The sequence below is a fragment of the Manis javanica genome, chromosome 6 (assembly GCF_040802235.1).
Source record: "Manis javanica isolate MJ-LG chromosome 6, MJ_LKY, whole genome shotgun sequence".
Lineage (NCBI taxonomy): Eukaryota > Metazoa > Chordata > Mammalia > Pholidota > Manidae > Manis > Manis javanica.
In genome coordinates, this window is record NC_133161.1 from 2,119,649 (window position 1) to 2,135,581 (window position 15,933).

The following is a 15,933-nucleotide window of genomic DNA, read 5'->3' on the forward strand; positions in this document are numbered from 1 at the left end:
GACCAGGGGTCAGGGAAGGGCCCTGGGGGAAGGAGCAGTGCAGGCCACATCACTCCCAAAGTCAGGGGGAGGCCTGGCTGGCAATCCTGGGAGAAGTGGAACAACAGAAATTCAATTTGCCAAAACTGGACGAAAATCAGAAAGAAGCTGAAACTGGATGATTGCACGGAAGACCCAAGTCCCGTCAGGGAAAGGAATCAAAGCTCAGAGCCCCCCCCCAGAGACGGGGGCCAGGGAGCCCTGGAGGGGGCGGCGGGCAGCAGCTTTGCGGGGAGGCCGGAGCTCCACGCAGGGCCCCTGAGTGCTGGTCTTCGGGGAGAAGACGGGGGCTCGCTGACACTAGCGGGGGTCAGGGAAGGCCGGCCGTGGCTAGCTCTCCGGCAGGGCCTCCCAAACTGGTCTGAATGGATCTCCCAAAGCAGCCGGAGCGGAGCCTGAAGGCAGAGGGAGGAGGCCATCTAGTGGCGGGGGCGGCGGGGAGGCAGGGGCCAGGCCCAGGAGGCACCTGGGGGCGGGCACAGAGGGGGGGGGCCGCCCTCTGCAGGTATGCTGGGCGAGGGGTGGGTGATGGGAGAAGGGGGAAGGGGGAATGAAAGCATGGGGGGATGGAGGGATGGGGGGTGGGGGGTGGGAGATGGAGGGATGGCGGGATGGAGGGATGGGTGATAGGGGGTGGGGGATGGGGGATTGGAGGATGGGGGAGGGGGGAGGGGTGATAGGGGGTGGGGGATGGGGGATAGGGGTGGGGAATGGAGGATGGGGAGGGGGATGGAGGGAGGAGAGGGGGGAGAGGGGAGGGGGAGGGGGAGGGGAGGAGATGGGGATGTGGGTGGGGATGGGGATGGGGGATGGAGGATGAGGATGGAGCGATGGAGGGATGGGGATGGGGTGGGGAAAGGTGGAGGGGGATGGGGGATGGGGGATGTGGTGGGGAGGGGGGAGAGGGGGGACGGGGAGGGGTGGACATGGGGACTGAGGGATAGGGGTGGGGATGGGGATGGGGGATGAAGGGATGGGGGATGGGGGATGGCGTGTTGGATGGAGGGATGGGGAGGAGGGAGGGGAGAGGGGTTGGAGCTGGAGGGATGGGGAAGGGGGAGGGGAGGGGGATGTAGGGGAAGGATATGCTGAGGGAGGGAAGCTGGGAGTGGCAGGGGCATGCAGATGACCACTGGAAAGAGCGCCAGAGCCCAGACACCTTAGAAGTGGGTCCTGAGGGTTACCTGGGATGTCTGGCCAGGTCAAGCAGGGGCTGGGGTTTGGAACCTCTGACCTGAGTGGGGAGAGGGCCAAGTTGTCTGGAGGGGGAAAGGCAAAGAGAGGGAGCCATCTGGTGTCTGGAGGTGGAAGACAGTGTGTCTGGTGTCTGGGAGGTGGGGCCGAGGTAGGAGGGGAGTCCGGTGGCATGGCCTCAGCTTCTGAGGGTGGGTGTTTCTAAGGCAATCAATTCAAACTGCCATTGATTTTTGTTCATATTCCTTCCCCACCCACAACAAGGAGCACATCCTCAGAAGTAAGGCGGCAAAGGTGGGTTTTATGTCCAGGTGACTTCATTCTGCAGGAGGGGCTGGTCCCCAGCAGGCGCCCAGCAGGGTGTCCAGGGCTGGCTGGGAGACGGAGGTGGCCGGGTGGGGTGGCCCTAACCAGCACAGGGTGTGAGCCCCTCCTGCTCCTGCGCCGTGGGCTCTGCCGCTCAGACTGTGCTTCCCAGAGCACACTGGGGGCAATGCGGCCTCCCAGCATGTGGCCGTGCAGCCCTCTGGCTGCGCTGCTCAAGTGCAGCGCAGGGGCCCAGGGCCTCTGACCACAGGGAGGTGACCCAGTGCTGCAGCAAGGCTGCTAAGGAAGGTGCAATCACAGAAAGGGGGGGAGGCAGGATGCAAAGGTGGGGAAAGGCTGAGTGTCCCCAGGGCCCAGCAGCTCCTCAAGCCTCACCCCACCCCCCGCATCCAGTGGTGTTACATCCACACCCACTGGGTGGGCACCACCTCAAACAGGCCCACCCTCCTGGGGACAGGACCGTGGGCACAGATGGCAGGTCCTTCCTGTGCACTCCTCCCAGCCGCGCACATCCTGAAGGAGTCAGACCCTTTAGCCAGCGGCAGGGAGACCCCTCGCCAGGGATGTCTTGGTTACGCCAGGCGGTGCTTCCCTGCGGCCTGGAGGTGGGTATTCTTCCCAGCAGGCTGTCTTCACAAATCACAGGACAGAAAAGGCAAGGGGTGGGAGGGAGCTCAGGCCACCCTCTGGAGGTCGGCCGGGCGACTAAGCACCAGTAAACCCAGTCTCTGCAGGGCCCAGCCAGATGGCAAGGCCAGCAGAACTTCCTTGCCCAGGGGCCCGCCTGGACGGCTGGGGGAAGTCCCATTGTTCTGAGGGCCAAGCCTTCAGAGCCAGCCTCCCGTGCTGCACTGCCTTAAGGTCCCAGAGCCACATGTAGACTGAGTCTCTCAGGGCCTCCATGCCCCGTTTCCCCACTTGCTTCATTCTAGAGAGATTCTTGTATGTGACCGATTTGGGGAGGGACAAGAAGGGGTGGGCAAGTTCTGCAAAAAGGGGGAATTTCAGATTTTATCTTTCTGGCTGAAAGAGGACTTTCTGAGCTGTCGGGTTTCTTCCCCTGGAAGCAGTGCAGGCCTTGGGATCTCTGGCATCTCGCCTCAGCTCTCTGCTCTTTTCTGGACACCCCTCCGACCAGAACACTGTTCCCCTGGGGCCCTGCCCATCTCGGGCTGCAGCCCCCAGGACTCCAAGGACTGGTCTGTAGATCTCCTCAGAAAGCCTGCTCCACGCGATGTGGAAGCTGCCTGGATTCCACATTCAGCCCATCCCTGGCCTGCACTTTGCTCCAATCGATTGATCGAGGGGATGGTGTGTGTACAGCCCTACCCAATCGCCACTGCCCCCAGGCACAAAGCCCCCGCCCACCACGCACCCCCTTCCTGGAGCTGGGGGGCAACACCCAGACCCACTTGGCCCAGCCAGCCAGCCAGCCCCTCTGTGCACTATGTACCAGCTCCTGAGCACACCTCCATCCCATTTCCAAAGGACTGAAAATAATGCATTAATTGAAGCACAGTAAAGGAGCCATATTTTCATGTTTTTCCAAGTGCTTAAAGCACTTCAAATAGCCAAGCTTTAAGTTGTGGTCAGCCAGAATCACTGCCCCCAAGGACATTCACTATTCAGGAGGCACAGACCTCTGTCTTTAAAATGCAGGGAGACCTGGCCTGCGTGATAAAAGTCTCTGAGAAAACATTTAAGGAAACCAGGGCAGCTCTGCGTCTCAGACATTTGAGGGCCTATTTGCTGGATGATCAAAGCTGGGGAGTGGGGAGGGGGTCTACACTATCCTTTAAAAACTTAAGTTGGTTTTAACTGAAGCACCTACCATTCCGGAGAAAGTAAAGGGGGGGCACAGGGCCGCGCACAAAGCCGGGGTGACTGATGCTGGCCTAGGAGCGCGCCGCCGCCCTCCCGCCCACCTTTGTCTTCGTAAAGATTTTTTTTTTTTTAACTCAAAGCCTTCAGGTGAAAATAAAGCAACAGCAGAAGCAGGAAAAAAAAATTTAGTCTTTTTTAGGGTTAAACATCAGAAGACAAGCTTGCGCTGGTTCGGCCAATCAGATACGCCCCTGCCAGCTATAATATAGCACCGAGGACAGCCTGTCTCACAAGCTCTCCAGGCTTGCTACCATTGAAAATCAGACTCTTTTTGTCTTTTGATTGCTGTCTCGGGCCCCAACTCCGATGTGTTCCGTTATCAGCGCCCAGCAGCCTGCCGAGCCGGCCCCCGTCTGGGTGGGGATTGCCGGCCAGTCCCCCGCAGCAGCGGCGGGCAAGGTGGTATAGGAAGAGAAGGAGCCCGCAGAGCCGGAGGGAGCCCACAGCGAGCCGGAGCGAGGGAGAGCGCGCAGAGGCACACGCTCGCACACCCGCCACGCACACCCGCGCAGAAACAGCTCTGAAGTCACCGGGCTGCATGGACGAGATGCTGCTGTTGGCGAGATGTCTGCTGGTGGTGCTCGTCTCCTCGCTGCTGATGTGCTCGGGGCTGGCCTGCGGACCCGGCAGGGGATTTGGGAAGAGGCGGCACCCCAAAAAGCTGACCCCTTTAGCCTACAAGCAGTTCATCCCCAACGTGGCCGAGAAGACCCTGGGGGCCAGTGGAAGATACGAGGGGAAGATCTCAAGGAACTCGGAGAGATTCAAGGAGCTCACCCCCAATTACAACCCTGACATCATATTTAAGGATGAAGAAAACACCGGAGCAGACCGGCTGATGACTCAGGTAGAAACCCAGCGCCGGGCGTGGAACGTGTGGCTTTCGGGGGGTTCTGTGTGACCAAGCAGCCCCACGTTCAGTCTGTTTGCTCTCTGCGCAGACAGAAAGGCGACTTCACCTCTGCGTCCCCACCCACCTGCCTGCCTGCCATCCCTTCCTCTTCCTGGAGAATGGAGGTGAAGGGTCCAGCTGGAGAAGTTTGGGGTGGGGGTGGGTGAGGATGGTAGACGTGGTCTGAGGATGGCCCTGATTGGGTTGGTCCTGCTGGGATGGCCTTCCCACCCTGCCTCAGCTCTGGCTTGTAACTTGGGGAGACCACTTTGGGGGTGTCTGCCCCTTCCAAATTGGGAATAGAAATGGAGAAAGGGGGCATAAGTTCCCCCATAACCGTAAAAAGGTCCCTGAACAAGTACAGCCGTGAGCACCAGACTTCAGAGCTTACACATCCTCTTCTCTGGGCTTCTCCTTCCCACTGGTACCCCCAGCCCTCTGCCTCCCACCAAAGACCCTCTGCGGGAACACCAGGACGCTGTTCTGGCAAAAGGCAGGGGCTCCCCTGGCTTCTGGGCTGGTCACTCACTGGCCGTTATCACATAGCTCCAAAGCCAGTGCGCGGTGGGCACTGTGCCCATCAGTGTAGAGGTACTGATACTTCTTTGAGGATGCGCCTCCATTCCCCGGAGCCCGCGGTACTTGAGGGGAGGGACTTAGAACTTACTGGCATTGCATCACTCTCCCGTTCAACCTGCTGGCACAGGAATTAGGAGGGCTCAATATTGGCGGGAGGGGGGCTGGAGAGGAGTACCAAAACAAAGCAAAACAGGCTGCCCCCTCCCTCTCCACCTCCGCTTGAGGCTCCTGGCTGCCAGTCTCCCCGCCAGTGGTAGACTTTCTGAAACTCCATGCACGATAACTGAAGCTAGAAATGGATTTCCTGGCAAATATAGGTCAACATCCTCTTTATTGCCCTACTAAAATATTCAAGTCCTACCTTTCGGGCTAGGAGCGCGCCGCAGAGGACTGAGCGGCGCTGGTGGGGTGCAAGGCAGAGAGGGTGGGTGGGGTGGGAGGGGGAGAGGGGCCACCTCGGGCCGCGGCGCTTCTCGGCCCAATTCCGGTCTTGCTGCGGCCGATGGAAGAGAGGGGCAGCCGGGGCAGCCGGCTAGAGCTGACGGCAGGGGCGGGAGAGGGAGCGGAGCGCGGGGTCCTTTACCCTCGCTTGCGCTCCTGGGCGCCCGACCACCTGAAATCTGCCCCGCAACTGAGGACGCGCGCGCCTGTGCCCCGAGCGGCGCAAGCCCCAGCTCACCGCTCAGGCCGGGGCCGGTCCTCCGCGCCCCCGCTCACACCCCGCCGGAGGGAGGGCCTTCCCGGGGTCCCCCGGACGCCTACCGAGGGCTCAGCGTGCGCCCGTCCGCGGGGGGCCGGCCCGGAGAGGGGCCGGGGCCGCGCCACCCCTTTGCCCAGCTGCAGCCGCGCGCCGGGCGGCGCATCGCTGCGCCCCGGACTCCGGGGCTACGTGCCGCCGCCAGGGCTCCCGTGCGCGCCCGAGCGCGGCTGGGCCGGGGCCGAGCCCTGCTCCGACGGCAGCCTGCCGGGGGCGCGGGCGGGGCCGGGCCGGGGCTGGGGCGCAGCACAGGCCCGCCGCCCACCCCGCCTCTCGGGCCCGGGCGCCCCCGCCCGAGCACCCCGCGGGGACCCACGGCCCAGCGGCCCGCGCAGGCCACTCTCGCCGCCGCGTGTGCTGGCAGCGTTTGAACTTCTGACCTTCTGTCAACTTCCCTCAGACGAACGAAACGAAAACAAATACTTCTTTTCCTTGGGCAGTGGCTATTCCCGTTCCCCACACAAAAGGACGGGGGAGGGGCAGCCAGCGTGGGGGTGGGGTGGGGAGAGCCGGGCCGGGATTGTGTCGCGCACCCCACAAATGTCCCCTAGAAACCTGGATGGCTGGGGAGGGGAGGCGCCGCGGCGCGTCCTTTCGGGGCCTGTCCTCTCCCGGCCCCGAGAAGAGAGGGGTGGGGGCCTGGCGGAGAGGGGCAGGCTGGCCGGGGGCAGGGGTGAGGCAGGGGGCGCTCCCAGGCCGGGGGAGGCTGAGCTCCAGGGAGCCCGCTCGCCGCCAGGCCCCTCGTTTTGAACAGTCGCCCGAGCTCTGCTCCCGGGGCGCGTCCCTCCTCCCGGGCCCAGCCGACCCTCCGCGTCTCCGCGTGCCTCTGTCTCTCTAACGTGACTGCCGCCCGAGTCCCTCAACCATGGCGAGACCGTCCCCAGTGGAACTTTCAGGGCAGTTCAGGAACGCATGAGCTCCTGGTTAATATTAACTCGGAGGGGGAAGCGCAGACAGACGCGCTCTCCCCGCAGGCCGCGGGTGCCAGGCGGGTGCGGAGGCAGGGCTGAGGGGGCAGGAGGCCAGGGGCCGCGCCTGAGGGCGCAGTGGGCACCAGCCTGGGACGCCACGCTGAGTGGCTTGCTGTGTGCGTGGCGGGGTGGGTTTGATGGGAGGGGTATCTGGTGTGCCAAAGGGGAGGGGCCCTGGGGGTCTCCTTGAGGTTGGGGCACGCACACGCACACACACCCCGCACTGGGCAGCACGGTGGCCGCTAGTGGTGACAGCCCCTGCTGGGGCTTCTGAGCGCGGAGCGGCTGCGCAGACCTGGGAGTTGGCGGAGGCTCAGGCGTGGGGACCAACTTGGCCTCGGCCGACACAAAGCCCAGCCCGGCAACCCCGCCGGGCTTCACGGTGGCTGCGCAGGGTCGGGCTTGACTCGCGGCACACGACCCAGTGAATTGATAGCCGGCCCACAGCCGCCGGGGCGCAGAGCGTCCTGCAGGCACCGGCCGAGGCCGCGCGCGCCCCCCGGGCGGGCTGGGGAGGGCGCGCGGCGAACGGCGCCGCCTCGGGCCTGCCTCGGCCCGGAGCTCCTCGCCTGCGGTCCTCCCCTCCTGCCCGAGTGGTGCAGCTCAGGGCGCTGGGGGGCGGTAGGCGCCCCCGCCAGCCGCGCCGGTTGCTGCGGAGAGCCCCGCCTGGCCCAGGAGGAGGGAGCCGGCTGGTGCGGCTGGGGTGCGGGTGTGTGCGTGTGCGCGTCGCGGTGTGCGCCTGCGCAGCCGGCCTCCAGCCAGCTCCACACTGACCCCGGTTTACTGATTGATTTTCATGTAAAACGCGTCCAGTCCTCAAGATGACCTCACTCAAACTCTGCCCTTCCGATTTTTTTTTTTTTTTTTAAGAAAACTGGCAGGCATAGAAACCTGCAAGCTCCAACCTGTTCCTAGGGCCGCCCCCAGCTCTCTGGCCCCCGAGCTGTTGCATGTTTACATCCAGAGGCGTATTGCTGGTTTTCATTGCCGCCCAGTGCCCAGGACTCTTCCTGACGCGCAATGTATCACATCCCCGAACACTGCGGGCAGCGGTCCTCCTGGAAAGGGCTGTCCTTGCCGCTCTTTCAGAAAAGGGTCCCCTATGCTATTATTAGGGCCCTTGAGGGGGTCGTCTATCACTGTCACCAGGTCCCCCAGCCGAACACCCACCCAGCTGGGGTCAATCCTTCCTTCCCTGTGCAGAGGTCACCCTGGCCCTTCCTGTCCCCCTTGGGGTCTGTCCCCGAGAGGCACCCCATTATGACTGGGTCACCATCTCCCCTCTTGTAAATCCCACACCCACCAGCAGCAGTAGGAAGGCCTAGGCCGTGGTTGTACCGACACACAGACGTGCACACACGCGCACACTCGGTGCGGCTGCTCCTTGTCGCCTCTTTATCTGAATGTGACCCTGGAATTATGCGTGGGGGGACTCACAACCCCGCGTTCCACTTCACCCCGGTTGGCATCTCCTTTTCCACGTGTCTTTTCTCCTACAGGGAGCTTCCCTGTGTGGAGGGAACCCCAAGGGTTTTCTGAGGGGAAGACACCCAAGGCAAAGGGCCGCAGGCCTCAGGCTTTCTGGCTCCCCACCCTCCCCCCACACCCACCCCCTCCTGCCACCTCTTAAGTTTGCTCTTCAAACTTGCAGGACACCATTCTGCGCCAGGGCCAAGAAAACAAGAAGGGGGGAAGGGAACAGGTTAACGAAAACAAGAGACACAATCAGACCACAGAAAAGTCAGGAGAAAAGAGTTCCACGGGAAAAGGAATGTGGCTGTCCAGATAAAGAATGTTTGCCGTCGGGCCCCAGCCCTGAGCGAAAATCATAACTCCCCTGGTCGCCTTTCCCCTCCAGCCCCTCCCACTCCTTGAGCGCTGCTATCAGCTTCCCACCTCCCTCCGCATCGGCCCAATTCACACCTCAGATAGGCACAGGAGGAGGGAGGGGCCCGAGATAACCCGGTCTTATAGTTCTTTAAGAAGGATACTGTGCAGTTCCTGTACTTCGGCAAAGCTGCACCCTGGGCCTCTCTTCGGCCTCTGGGTGAGGAAGTCGGGCCGGTGGGGGGCGGGAGGGGAGGGTGGAGCCTGGCACCAGCGCAGGGAAATGGGCCACAGAAAGGGAGCGGGGGAGCGCAGGGCATCATGGGGAAGGAGCAGGCATGGCTGTGCCCCCGTGGCTTCAGCAGGCATTGTCTGAAAACACGCAGTTCACTTGTTTCAAAGAAATTTCATCTGCTTCTCATGCCTTGGAAGGGGCTCTGCTCTTTCTGAATTCGGAGACAGGCCCTCAGCTCATCTCCAAGAGAAGCGCTCCTCCTGCAGATGCCACAGCCCCACCCCAGCGCCATCTCTTCGGAGCTGGCCCGGCCCCATCGAAGGCCTTGTCCCGCACTCCCCGCAGTCTGTCCTCATGGACTGGGCAGGGCACCCACTCAGGGGATGGGTGGCAGGCCAGATGCTAAGGCCTGTGGGGTCCCCCTTCTCTCTGCAGAGGTGTAAGGACAAGTTGAATGCCTTGGCCATCTCAGTGATGAACCAGTGGCCAGGTGTGAAGCTGCGGGTGACGGAGGGCTGGGACGAGGACGGCCACCACTCAGAGGAGTCGTTGCACTATGAGGGCCGTGCAGTGGACATCACCACGTCAGACCGCGACCGCAGCAAGTACGGCATGCTGGCACGCCTGGCCGTGGAGGCCGGCTTTGACTGGGTCTACTACGAGTCCAAGGCACATATCCACTGCTCTGTGAAAGCAGGTAAGGCAGTGGGCCCAGCCTTCTCCCGCCCCACCCCAAGGCTGCAAAGCCCCCCACAGCAGCTCCAGATCTGCCTACGCACAAGATGTTACCCGTGGGCCCCGTGGTCTGATTGCAGGGAAAGAGAAAACGGGGGAGTGGGGCTGAGCAGGCAGGAGGGCGGAACGGGAGGGGAGAACTGGGTGAAGACTCACTGGCGTTTCTCTCGGGGGAACATACCCACGAAGCTTGTTCCCCACCCCCAACCAGTAACTGGCCCTGCCCGTGCGGCCCGTCCGTCCTAGGCTCTCCAGGACCAGGGGCAGAGGGCATGTGGCTTCCGGAGCCTTGCCCTGCCCTATTTCCGGAGCCCCCAACTGCGGGCGGGGGGAGGCAGTGGAGTCTGCAGCCGGCTCCGCGGGCCAGGTCTGGCCTAGATCCATCTCTCAGCTGGGGCCGAAAATCCAGCCATTCCCCGTTCACTCCCCCCGCCCCGCCCGGGAGGCTCTGGGCCGCGTGTGAGCCCCGGGTCCTCTCCCCTCCCCACCGAGCGCCTGCGGACTCTAAACTAACTTCACTCACTCGCTAAGCCTGCGGGGAGAGGCCTGGTGGGAGGTAATAAACCCAGTAGTTACCACTTCCAACATCTGGAGGCCGCAAGCCCAGAAGCATCCGTCCTGATTAGGAGCCAGCTGGGCTGCGCTGCGCCGCGGCAGGCCGGGAGCACCGGGGCAGCTGCAGCCGCCTCCGCGCAGGCGGATTCCCCGGGCCTGCAACGCCACATGCTGTTGCCAGCGAGGAACAGCCGCGCAGGGAGAGCAACCCTCCCAGCAAATAACCCGACCTGGAGACTATTCATGCAGGTCCCTCCATCTCAGCATAAACTGTCGCATTTAACACAACGGTTCACAGTGAATTTCGGTGGAACTGCGCCTTCCCCACCCCGCCTCCCAGTTTTGCCTGTTTGTCTCCTAAACTGTATTTTAAGAGCATGTGTTAGTAGAAAAGGACTTTTAAAGTGTCAAGACGCACTTCGTAGGTAAGGAAAATAGTGGCTTCTTGTCACAACAGATTGAAAGGGTGACGAAGGGGAGCTGGGGAAGGGCTGGGCGCCCAGCCGCAGAGGGGAAGCCAGGCGGCCCCGGACTCGGCGCTGCCCAGGCCCCTCCCGAGCCACCCTGTTCGCGGGATCCCCCTGGTGGGGGCCCCTAGAGGTCCCCTCGCAAATGAGCAGCGGTAATCCCGCCCCGGATCTCGCCAAGGAGGCCGCTAGCGCCGAGCCGCTCATTGGCATTCCGCGCACAGGGCCCGGGCGCGGTGCGGTGCGTGTCAAGCTGGGTCGTGCGACTCGACGACTCGGGCTCGCCTGCTCCCCGGGTCGCATTCCGGGGGGCGACGGCGGGCCTCCAACGGCCAGGCCTGCACTTCATGCCGGAGAAACCGATGAGAAGATTAAAAACCCGCTGTAATTCCAGCAGGAAGATTCTTTCTCGCGATCTCTATTTGCAAAAAGCATGATCCCGGAGATTGGAATGCAAAGCAGACTGGGCCCTCCCCGCCCCCGCTCGCCGGCCCCCTGCGCTCCGCCCTGGCTCCGTCATTGTCCTCGGACAGTGAGCTCGGGAAGCGGGCAGTCAAGGGGCCTTGAGAACCCGGCCCTTCCAGCGCTCGGAGCAGCCCCGCCATTTAAAATGCAAATACACATCTCGAGTGCTTGGAAGAGGGGCCTGGCTGTGCAAACAGTGCTTGTGAGGCCCGCGGCGGAGAGCCCGCGTGTGAAACGCGGGGAGGGGGGTGCACCTGAGCAAATAGGGAGGGGGCGGCGCGAAAGCCGGCCGGAGCGAGCGAGAAAGGGGAGGCGACGGCCGTGTCCCCGCTGCCGGGAGTGTCTCCCGGTTATTGCAGAGATCACAATGACAACGCTGGGCCCTTTATTGGATTTTAATTAGAAAATCCACACAGGCTCCGGATTTTCACACCTCGGCCAATTCTCTGGAATGTTTGTCCACTCGCTTCAACTCCTACAGCTGTTTTCCACTCCCCGCGTCCCTTCCCCCCAGCAGGCCCGCACTGCGGCCGCCCGCAGGGCGCTGGGGGCCGGCGGCCCGGGAATCCCCGCTGCGCAGCCCCGGAGCAGAGCGCGCAAGGGTGCGGAGCGCACAGAAGGCGCCCCACCCCGCACGGGGGACGGTAGGGCAGGAGGGTGCGCCCCAGCTCGGGGTGAGCTCAAGGAGGCTCCTGAGGAATCCAAGTGGAGAGCAAATACCCTCTGAATTCGTGGCGAGGTTGGGTGTGTGCTGAACTGGGGGGAGGGGGGTAGGCGGAAGGCAGGTAGTGTAGCAGACCTCCCCCCAGAGACGCGAGCCAAGTTTTGTCACAGCCAGTCCAAGCCTAACAGAGTCGTTGAGGAATGTGTCTGCATCTGAATACTGTCACCAAGGCGGTGGGGCTGCGGGAGGGAGGTCCAGGCGCTGGACCAGCCTGGACTCTCTCCCCCGAGCGGCGGCAACGCGTCCCGGGGCTGGAAGCGCGGGAGGAGGAGCGTGCTTCCCCTCGCTGCACGCGCCTCCCTCTCTGGACTCACCACCTGTGTCCCCTCTTCTCTCCCTTCTCCTCCCCCGCAGAGAACTCGGTGGCAGCCAAATCCGGCGGCTGCTTCCCGGGCTCGGCCACGGTGCACCTGGAGCACGGCGGCACCAAGCTGGTGAAGGACCTGCGCCCCGGGGACCGCGTGCTGGCGGCCGACGACCAGGGCCGGCTCCTCTACAGCGACTTCCTCACCTTCCTGGACCGCGACGACGGCGCCAAGAAGGTCTTCTACGTGATCGAGACGCGGGAGCCACGCGAGCGCCTGCTGCTCACCGCCGCGCACCTGCTCTTCGTCGCGCCGCACAACGACTCGGCCGCCGCGGAGCCCGAGGCGCCTTCGGGCGCGGGGCCGCCGCCGGGGGGCGCGCCGGGGCGCCGGGCGCTCTTTGCCAGTCGCGTGCGCCCGGGCCAGCGCGTGTACGTGGTGGCCGAGCGCGGCGGGGACCGCCGGCTCCTGCCGGCCGCCGTGCACAGCGTGACGCTGCGCGAGGAGGCCACGGGCGCGTACGCGCCACTCACGGCGCAGGGCACCATCCTCATCAACCGGGTGCTGGCGTCGTGCTACGCGGTCATCGAGGAGCACGGCTGGGCACACTGGGCCTTCGCGCCCTTCCGCCTGGCGCACGCGCTGCTGGCCGCTCTGGCGCCCGCGCGCACGCACCGCGGCGGGGACGGCGACGGCGGGGGCGGGGGCTGCGTCCCCCCGCCCGCGCCAGGTGCGGCCGACGAGCCGGGCGTCGCGGGCGTCCACTGGTACTCGCAGCTGCTCTACGAAATAGGCACCTGGCTCTTGGACAGCGAGGCCTTGCACCCGCTCGGCATGGCGGTCAAGTCCAGCTGAAGGCCGGGGGCCGGGGGGCCGGGGGGCCGGGGCGGGCGCGGGGGGGGGGCGGGGCCACAGCGAGAGTCAGCAGAAGACACGCGGAAAAAGCGCACGGAATGAGACTTCAATTATAATAATAATTATTAATAATGATAATAAAGTAGGAGAGTCCAAAGTAGACTATAAGGAAACAAAGACCCCGGGAAGTTCTGTCGTTGTGTTTAGTTTATATATATATTTTTGAGGTTTTTTTGTTGTTATTGTTTTATTTTGGTTATTTTTTCACCTCTCCTGGCTATTTATTTGTTTGGTATGAATAGATGTTTTAAATAATATGAACCGGACCTTCAAGAGCCTTAAATAGTTTGTTTCTTGGATAATTTATTATCATGTGAACTGTACTCACAGAGGAAAGATTATTTTGTGAGGCCAAACGACCTGCTCAGAGTCTATTTTTCTACGTGTCCCTCGTTCTGACTTTTAGAGAGCAAACTTCTGCGCTCTCCATTCCTCCTTTGCAACGCTCCTGCTTCTCAGCAAGTGTCAACTAAAACATGCTTCACGGGGGTCCACAAATTATATTTTTATACACAGAATTGTAAATGAGATTTTTTGAGAGATCAATACTTAACTGAATTACATTTCATTTTTGAAATAGTGTAAGATATGAAAATATATTATTTTAATTTAACTCGCTGCCAGTGTAACAGCTTATCTCCTGTATGGTCGTCATGGTTTAATACTTGCGTTGTCATCAGGATTTTGGCCACATTCTTGGAAGTCAGCACTGTTACACACACACACACACACACACACACACACACACACACACACATTTTTTTTTTTCTGGACAAACTGCAAGAACTCTCTTATTTTTAACTTCAAAGAATTTATTAGAAAATAATATTTTTTAAAAGCGCACATAGTGATGAACCCAGGAGGATGGAGCCTGTAGTTTGTACAGAGAAAAACAGAGGATGTTTTTGCATTAATAAATTGAGAACCAACTGCTGTAAATTTACTAAAATGTATTTTTGAATATTTTGTAATAGTTTTATAGCAATAAAATGTGCCGCGCACAGACTGATTAGTATATAATGACTAAGAACCCCTGTTGCCGCCCTTTTTCTTTTCCTTTTCGGCTTCTTTGGGAAACTCAGCGCTGACAGGAGTTGCCAGGATTCTATTTAGATGTGCTGCTTTTGCTGTGAATTCAGATCAACTTAAGTAGGTAACCAAATGAACTTATTTCATTACTGGAGAACCTTCGCGGTTTGTGCTTACTGTGTGAGCGTCCGTCCGCGCGCCAGCGGTAGAGGGCGCTGTGTGGGCGCTGCTACGCTCCACCCCAGCCCTTCACCAGCCCGGCCCAGACGTAGGCCCAGAGGAGGTGGCCCCGGGGGCAGCCGCCCGCACTCTCTTCCTGGGCTCTGGGAATTGGTGGAGGGCCTTGCGCCCTCGCCTTGGCTGTCCCAGACTAGAGTGCCACGTCCCCTGGCCTTGAGGAGAGGAGGCCCCTAGCTGCTTTCTGAAGTCCTGGGGTGCCCATTTCAGAAGGGCCCACAAGGAGAGGGCCGGTGTTGATGTCTGAAGGCCCTGGGAGCCCTGGAGGCAGGCCCACTGCAGAGGCACATTCTCAGCCTGCTCTCTGGGCACAGCTGCTGGGGCCCTCAAGCCACACTGGCATCGCTAAGTCCAAGTTGTGTGTCCGGAGTGGTTGTGAGGGGTGGGCTCTTGTCCCGAGGGCACGACTTCTTCAGTGGGTGCCCTGTGGCCGGCACCCTGCCCCTGCGTCAGCGGGGGAAGGCGGCAGAGGGCCCCTGTGCTTGCTTCTGCCTGCGGGCTGGGCCGAGAGCTCTGCCCGTGGCTCGCACCCAAGCACTTTGGCTTCTTAAAGGTTAACGTCCTGCTTTGTACTTGGTTGGGGCCCAAGGTCTAAGCAGGCTTTGGGGGTGCTGCAAGGGCTCCAAGCCTCACAGCAGAGTAAGGCTCCTGGAGGCTGGCCCAGGTCCCACCTGGATAGGGTCTGGGGAGGCTGCCTCCTGGTAGGCCTGTGGTGGCACCTGCGGAGGTGATGTGGCTCTTCCAGGCGGCTTGCCCTCTCTCTGCATGCTTCCAGGGGGCCAGGCCCTCAGGCGGGAGGGTCCATGGTTGTTCTCCATGAAGGGCTTCTCTTTGGTCTTCCAGGTGGTTAGCAGTTCAGGGGTTGTGGTCCCCAGTGGAGGTGGGTGGTTTCCGCTCTGCCGGCTGCTCCAGTCTGATGGTAAGTGGGCAGAGTAAGATGGAACCTCAGCACAGCGACAGCCCTACCCCTGAAATGCCTAGCGGTGGGGCCATCAGCCGCAGAGAGAAGCCAGGCACTGGCAAGGAAGGCCCCGAGGGACCCATGCCACCTACCCTTGGGCCTCTTGGCCCCAGGCAGCACCCCCTCCTGGCCGGGCACAGTGGTGGCACACTCGCCCAGTTGATCCTCCTTCCTTGGTCCCACCTTTTCAAATCCAGCTTTGTGTTAGCAATTCTTTCTCACGAGCAACGAAGGAAGCCACCTCACAGAAAACTAAACCCAGGCCATGGAGAAGACACACCCGCTCCCAACAGATGTGGCACTCACTTCTCCATCTTCAGGGGTGACAGCCAAGACTTTGTGCACAGCGCATGCATGGTTGCTGCCAGCCTCGATGTTACAGAGACAGAGCCGTGTCTGTTCTGTGGCCGAATTCCTGACACTATTGTCACCTGCAGCTCACATTTTCCTCCACGAGGCTGTGCTGAAAACATGAGAGGAAGAACCTCATGGCAGGCGCAGACTGGAGACCCGCGATGGGGCGCGTGGTCAGGCTGTGGGAACCGTCGCTTGTACCGCCAAGCATGTGACCCAAGCATTCGGTGGCGCTCGCAGCCCTGGGGGGAGAAGGCAGCCGTGTCCTACCCCAGCTGAGTCCTCTGCTGCCAGCATCACACCCACATGGGAAATACTTGGCAGCCATGCAAAGAATGCCACTTGGCTGCAAGATTTGGCAAGAAAGCAACAAAGTGCCATTGGTGACCCAGCCGCAGGCTGGTGTGGGGGCCAGCTCAAGCCACCTGCTGGCTTCTCTGATGACCCAGAAAAGAGCTGGTCCACCCTTCCACCAGAACAA

The 15,933-nt window shown here is 61.5% G+C and overlaps 1 protein-coding gene and 1 long non-coding RNA gene across 3 annotated transcripts; one reads left to right on the forward strand and one right to left on the reverse strand.

Annotated features, from left to right (window-relative positions):
• Window positions 1-3,561: 3,561 nt before the first annotated feature.
• SHH (sonic hedgehog signaling molecule) lies at window positions 3,562-12,813 on the forward strand. Of its 2 annotated transcripts, none has more exons than XM_036999495.2 (3): window positions 3,562-4,291; window positions 9,141-9,402; window positions 12,006-12,813. In XM_036999495.2, the coding sequence occupies exons 1-3, from the start codon at window positions 3,983-3,985 to the stop codon at window positions 12,809-12,811; spliced, it is 1,377 nt and encodes a 458-aa protein (XP_036855390.2). In that variant the 5' UTR covers window positions 3,562-3,982; the 3' UTR covers window positions 12,812-12,813. The 2 variants fall into 2 exon arrangements, with proteins under 2 accessions (XP_036855390.2, XP_073094244.1); XM_073238143.1 differs by lacking the exon at window positions 3,562-4,291 and adding an exon at window positions 8,621-8,690.
• On the reverse strand, window positions 4,285-8,592 carry LOC140849819 (uncharacterized). Its single transcript, XR_012132024.1, has 3 exons — window positions 8,267-8,592; window positions 7,947-8,151; window positions 4,285-5,030 (listed from the first exon to the last, which is right to left on the reverse strand). It is a non-coding gene; the product is annotated as an uncharacterized lncRNA (long non-coding RNA).
• Window positions 12,814-15,933: the final 3,120 nt, after the last annotated feature.